General features: G+C 35.4%; 1 protein-coding gene across 1 annotated transcript; it reads right to left on the reverse strand.

The window, feature by feature from the left end:
• Positions 1-3,854: 3,854 nt before the first annotated feature.
• LOC110100802 (amino-acid permease BAT1 homolog) lies at positions 3,855-6,576 on the reverse strand. Its single transcript, XM_020828510.2, has 8 exons — positions 6,401-6,576; positions 6,052-6,312; positions 5,906-5,924; positions 5,424-5,643; positions 5,120-5,301; positions 4,737-5,026; positions 4,520-4,649; positions 3,855-4,346 (listed from the first exon to the last, which is right to left on the reverse strand). Exons 1-8 carry the CDS (start codon positions 6,505-6,507, stop codon positions 3,999-4,001), a joined length of 1,557 nt encoding a protein of 518 aa, XP_020684169.1. The 5' UTR covers positions 6,508-6,576; the 3' UTR covers positions 3,855-3,998.
• Positions 6,577-7,005: the final 429 nt, after the last annotated feature.

Here is a 7,005-nt window from a genome sequence, read left to right on the forward strand (position 1 = left end):
TAAATACTCAAAATCTCCAATATCTAAATCAAGGAACAAATTAGAAAATGAAACATTACTATTTTTTTTTTCAAAATTCCTTTCATAATACATATCAAATATAAGATTGATGCAAAAATTGGTGAATTAGGAATCATGATTTTCAAGCTCAAGTATAAAAAATATCAAGGATTTTCTTAAGATTTAAGATATACAAGAAAGGTAAGCATTACTTTTTGTGGCCTCACTTTATGCCTCTTATCAATTTTTTGGTGCACTTTGCGCATCTTATAATTTTTGATACACTTTGTATATCTTTCTCAATTTTGGCGTCATTACGCATCTTTTAATTTGGCGTCATTAGCCACTTTCTTTTTAAATATGCTACATTTCCAAAATTAAAAAAAAAAGTAAACTCATTCTATTGAGAAAATGAACTACTTGATTTAGACAATTATGAGGTAGATTCAATAATTTGCAAAAGATCCCTATGCGATAGATAAAATGATCAGTTTCAAAATCTAATTTATAATATAATGAATATTTTGAATCAAAAGTATAATAACATCTTTAAGCAAAGAGATAGAGAGATAAAATCACGAGTTTCCTTTCTTTGAATATTTTTAGAGAAGTAAATCATAACTTACATATGAATTCATAAAAAATAGGAGGTATATTTTTTATTTTTAGAAAAATAAAATATGTGTGTTGATTAGAGAGAACTTCACAAAAAGAAAAAGTAAAGACAAATTTAAAATTATAACATAAAAAAAAAGAATGAAAATAAAAAAATAAATAAATAACCTAAAAAAAACACAAAAAACAAATGAAAAATACAATGAACTAAAACATGCATACACAAAATAAATAAACACACAAATAAGCGTTTAAACATAATCTTGCTCATGATCTGATGATTTAGAAGCAAGGTCTGTCTAGGAGATTTTTTGCTTTTCATTATTTGTTATTTTTATAATTTGCTTAGTTTTACCCTTTTCTTTTGTAGGAAGAGTTCTCAAATCAGGGCACTGATTTTTCATATGTCCAGGCTTCCTACATCCAAAGCAAACTAAGTCAGAAGAAATCTTAACATTCTTACCATTTTTACCTTTATTTCACTTTGTTGATGATTATGCTTTGGTGAGCTTTTAATTTGCTTGATAAGTCATAGCTTTAGTCACAAACTAAGTCACTTTTCTCTATGTTTTCAGAATTTAACACTATCATCTCACATGCATTCAAAAGTTTTTGGCTCAACCTTTGCTCGTAGGCAATGAGTGAGCAAATCAAATTATCAATATAATATTTATTCAAATTTTTTTATTCCTAAATAACAACTTTGGCAGCAAACTTATCAAGTAGACAACGTAGAATTTTATTGACTTTTTCAAAGTTTGAAAATTCTTTACCTAAAGTATGTAATGATGTCACAATTTGAATAAACATAGTATACATGTCTAAGATCGTCTCATAAGATTTCATGCAAAATAATTCATAATCATGCATTAAAGTATTCAACTTGGATTGCTTGATTTTACTAGTGTCTTCGTATATAGTGTGTAATTTATCCCAAATTTTCTTGACAGTAGTGCACGTGAATACAAACATATAATCTTCAGAATTTAAAGCACAAAAAAAAATAGTTTACGTATTTAGCATTCAATTGAGCATTGATTTGTTCTTCACTACTCCATTGATTAAAATGAATATTAGTTTTAATTCCATTTTTAACACGTGATAGTATAAAATAACCAGTTAAAATTATTTGCCACATTCAATAATCAATTAATTGCAAGAAAGTAGACATGCGAATTTTCCAAAAATCAAAAGTAATATTTTCAAATAAAGGTGGTCGGGTGATTGAATATCCTTCTGCAATATTACGATTACAAAAATTAGCCATGGATCGAATTTCAAAAAGTTTTAAAAACTAGATTTTATGAATCTCGCTCTGATACCACTTAAAAGCTCGTTACGGATGTTAAGCCCTTATGAACTAGTCCCAAAGCTAACTAAGATGGGAGATAAATTGGTATTTTAAAATCTTTCAATCAAAAACAAAAATGCAAACCAAACTAAAATTTACCACAAAGAAAAGTAAAATGCACAAATTAAATACGAAAATAATAAAGGAAAAAACACACAAGATTTATAGTGGTTCGATCAAACCTTAACCTACATCCACTCCTCGGATGTACCCTCTGAGTATTGCACTAAACTCAGTCTCTCATTTAGCCCCCACAGCTAGGCAGAGAAGCCCTTACAAAATCACTCCCACCTTCCCTAATGCGACGGAGTAGCAGGGTCCTTTGACACTAAAGAGATCTTCTTTTTCCCAAAACTTCCCTCAAGATAAGCCTTGAATCTGATGGTACTAAGGCACAAGCTTGCAGGAGCAACCACGTGAAACCTCCTCCACACTCCCTTGAAACCCCCTCCAAAGATCTTCTCCCTCTCTCAAACTCCACCCATTCCTCTCTCCCTTTCAAGCTCTCTCTTCAAGTTTTCTCCAGAAGAATTGAAACCTCAATGGCTGTCAAAGATGCTTTCAAGGTCTTTGACAAAGCTTGAATAGAAGAGCTCCAAAAAGGCTCTTAAATGTACCAAACAGACGATATCGTCCAAGACGATAGCGGGATTGTCCCGTATGATGCGCTTAAAAAGAGGGCTTCAGAAAACCCTAAAAACTCAATTTCGGTTCCAAATGCCATCCAGGACTATCGCAGGATCGTCCCGTACGATGCGCTTAAAAAGAGGACTTCAGAAAATTCTAAAAACTCAATTTCGGTGGCAAAAATCATCTTGGACGATCGCAGGATCGTCCAGTACAATGTATAGAATTTGACCTGATAGTCCCGGACGATATTAGGATAGTCCAGGACGACAGTACAAAATTGTACAGATCATCCAGGACAATATTGTGGATCATCCAGGACGATATTGTGGATCATGCAGGACGATTAGAAGAAAAATTATGGTAATTCGGCTTGGACGATTTAGGAAAATCCAGTATGTCGGCAAACATCGTTCTGTACGATATACAGATCTTCCATAACGATCAGATTGAAAATTTTAACCATAATTAATCCCCTAATCACAGGATCAATTTAGGAATGATTTGTATTGATCGTCCTAGACGATCAAGATCGTCCGAGATGATTAGAACAAAAATTAAATCTTAAAATCTTGCCTAAATTAGCATTGACGGCTATTTTCTAAGATCGTAAAGGATCATTCTAGACGATCCAAAATCATCCAGTACGATTAGTTCAAAACTTGATCTTTTGGATTTGACTAGATCTCACTCCCTTGAGTGTGTGTGTGCATGGTAACCAAGCAAGCATACTCCCTTACAGGACTTGACTCAATAAATCAAAAATTACATCAATGAATATTATAGACCCTTTACAACATAACATTATTCAATCAAATCTTGAGCTATGATTCTTTGTTAGATGTCGTATGGTATTCCTGAAATATTAGTATACACACAAACAAATATAGAATAAAAAATACTATGAGATATAAAGATGTTTGTTATCATCAAAAATATAAAACTCGTGAGCTCGAGTCGCAACAGGGATCATCCTTCTTTGTAACTAGGTTGCTGAACTCCACTAGCATCTCATTACTAGAAGTGGTGACAAGTTGCTTTTAAATTTGCTTCCCCCAAGAGGGAAGAGTCCTCTAAATCTGAGAGGTCATTTGCTCCCTAGGTGCTTTTGTGAGAAAAAAGTTCCTATCAAATTGCTTTGTTGAGTCGAGGTTGATCTAGTCTTAATTGCCGAGATCGATTTTGAGTTCTTCCCATTGGGACCCATTAAGTACCTGTGAAACACTTGAGAACGCATTTACAAGTAAAACAGATCCTTTTCTCAAGGTCATAATAATAGGAATGTTTCAAACAAAGGCATCAATGTTTAACTTTAAAAAAATTCCGTAAAGCAAATGGGGCCATTAAACCCCAAACAACAAATGTCCAATTAATGCTGAAATAATGAAAATATTTTTTTGAATCTTCATTCTTGAATGTTGCGTATGGGTCCTCTGAACCAATGCCTAGCACTGAATACCCAAGAAGAAAGAATAAAGATGAAGACTCCACCAACTGCAATTGGAGTGTAGTTGAGATTATCTTTTTTAATCGGATAAGCAACAGGGAGGGAGAAGAGGACTGTTATCACCGCCACCCAAATCACAGCAACCCAACCGCAGAAGATGCCCCAACGACCAAGGGAGAAAGGACCTGGAACAAATGATTGTCGACCCAATGTCACTCTGAAGAAGATGGGCAATGCATATGCAATGTAGAGCCCAATTGTTGCTATTGACACCATGGCTTGAAATGCAACCAGGCTTCCCAAAGACTGCAGTGTTTAAAAGATTTTTCATAGATCAATATTACGTTGCTTATTTTGTTATTATATAATGACTATGCTTCCTTTAACTAAAGAGTATGCTACAATTATATAATGACTCAATTTCTTATAGTTCAGAAAATTTTATTAGCTATATATTAACTGGAGTTTTGTTTAAGTACCGTTAAAGCCATGCAAAAAGAGACGGCCAAAGCAAGCCAAACTGCATTTCGTGGAACTTCCTCCTTGTTCACTTTGCACCACAATGATGAAAATGGCATTGCTCCATCCCTAGAAAACGCATAAGTCATCCTGGAATGAAAAAAACATATATTAATAATGGTTAGTTTAAACAAATTAAGAGAGCAAAAATGAATTTCCTAGTCCTAATTATTGAACCTGGAATTGCTAGTTACTGCACTCAAGCCACAAAAGAAAACTGCAATTGCGGCAAATCCTAAACAAATTATTCCTCCAACTCCACTTCCATATCTGTCCTTGAAGACAAGAAAAAAGACCTCTGCAATTGCATAGCCACCAGCATCATTGTCACTTCTTAGGAGATATGGAATGTCTCTCACTGTAAATGTGATACTAATCAAATAGATATAGCCAACAATGGTTGATATGGCGACCGAGTTGATTATTGCTTTTGGCCCATTTATATCTGCGTTCTTCGTTTCCTCTGACTGGTAATTTAATCATAAATTATTTCAAATATGATATGAACATGATAGAGAGAGAGAGAGACAGAGTGAGAGAGAGAGTTTAGCTTATAGTACCATATGAACAGATGCATCATATCCTCCCATAGAATATTGACTCATAAGGAGGCCAAGAACAAATATATAAAACTGGTTATGAATTCCTACATCATTTTCAGCATTGAAGTGTGCAAACACAAACTGGGGACTTGCTTTCTCAGTGGCCACCACAGGAATGAGGATCGTAAGCAGGAAAACACCTAATCAATGATTCATTATTAAGTTATTATTAACTAATTCAATCTGTTTAATAAATTTATTCTTGTCATTCAAAAGAACGATTAATGTGGAAGAAGTAATTAAGTAGCTAATAGGAAATCACCTATGACGTTCCAAATCGCACCCAACTGGCAGCAAAAGGAAACCCACTTAACAGAGATGCTGTTTATGGTTCCATGGATGATTAAGAAAACAGCATAACAGCCCAAAACAACATATTTAGAGGCCAAATATCCGCCTCCATTGGCTCCACCAGTGCTCAACAGAATGATCACTTGAACCATCTGTGCTAATGAGAAGTCTATACTAGTAGTTCCTGCCCACTGAAATTCACAAATTCTCTCTCAAGCTCTTTATTAATAGTCTACAAACCGGACATTAATTTTGAGATAAAAAACTCAAATTATAAGATTTTAACTAAGAAATAAAGTATATTTGGGCAAACGATGCATTTAAGGTGGGGCATAAAGGAGCACATTGGCCATTTAAAATTTTAATATATCTTCATAATTATTTTCTACTAATAAAGCCCTATTATTTGAAATTTTAAATTGTGAAAATCAAATTTGGGCCGTTGCTAAATACCTGCCCGACGATGTTGAACCTGCAGATGTATAAAAGAAACTGGTGAGAAATCCTTTGATTGATTACTTTGGTAAGTTAAGTTACTAAATAAAGCACAAAAAGAATTAATAGGAGGGATACATATATAGAACTAAATGACACATTACCATCCAGTGATCCAGGAGGCAAGGGGAGCCCAACGGGGGCCGGCGAGCTTGGCGCTCCAGTAGTAGAGGCCGCCGGCGGTGGGGTAGGCTGAGCATATCTCCGCCATAGATAACGCCACACAGCCGTTGAACAGTGAGACCAGCAGCCATCCTAATGTGGCTGAGACTGGTCCGCCATACCGAAGCCCTGTGTTGTACGTGGTTGTGATCCCAGTCAGAACCGATATGATGGAGAACGAGAAGGCAAAGTTCTCCAACATCCTTAATTCCCCCACAAATCACAAAGAGTTAGATAGATAGAAAACTAGATAAATAAACAGATTTGTTAAAATTGAAGATAATTATGTACGAGAGATGGCGCTTGAGCTCTTGCTTGTAGCCGAGCTGAGACAGCCGTGCTTTATCTGGGTCTTCCGCATCATCTATCTTCCTTTCCATCTCCAAACTTGATTTCATTTTCTATGAAAAAGTGATGAATTAAGCAAACGCCATTTCATCTTTTATATTTGCTGGAGAGCTGAATGACAGCAAGAGGCACTGACTTAGCAGAATAACACAATAGTTTCTAATGCTTGACTTTTTCTCATTATTAGCAATTTTTAGCACGTCTTTATTACTTTGTTTATTTGCTACAATGTGAAGGTGAAGAACAAGAGGAGGCAGAGCGAGTAGGTAGAATACCGACAATTGTTTTTAACAAGTTGTGAAAGTTGGAATAGGAAGAAGGAGAGGTTTATGGTTCTACTGGACCACCACGTGACACCGGACTTCCGCCAAATCACCACCCGACGCCGGAGTTCTACTAGACCACCACCTGGCTCCGGAGTTCTGCCGGACCACCGCATGACGCCAGAGTTTCACTGGAACACCGTCTTACTCCGGAGTTTTGCCAAACCACCACCAGACCACCGATTGAGACCCAAACTTTTGTCGGATAATCAAAAGAAATCAGAG

This window comes from Dendrobium catenatum, unplaced genomic scaffold (genome assembly GCF_001605985.2).
Source record: "Dendrobium catenatum unplaced genomic scaffold, ASM160598v2 original_scaffold_159283, whole genome shotgun sequence".
NCBI classification, from domain to species: Eukaryota; Viridiplantae; Streptophyta; class Magnoliopsida; order Asparagales; family Orchidaceae; genus Dendrobium; species Dendrobium catenatum.

What these genes read in the sequence shown, in the direction of transcription:
- LOC110100802 (XM_020828510.2), bottom strand. Translation starts at nt 6,507, where the DNA reads ATGAAATCAAGTTTGGAGATGGAAAGGAAGATAGATGATGCGGAAGAC. An exon ending in GAGCTCAAGCGCCATCTCTC is followed by an intron (nt 6,313 to 6,400) that starts GTACATAATTAT and finishes GGGGGAATTAAG; the next exon opens with GATGTTGGAGAACTTTGCCT. An exon ending in ATGATGCATCTGTTCATATG is followed by an intron (nt 5,027 to 5,119) that starts GTACTATAAGCT and finishes TTAAATTACCAG; the next exon opens with TCAGAGGAAACGAAGAACGC.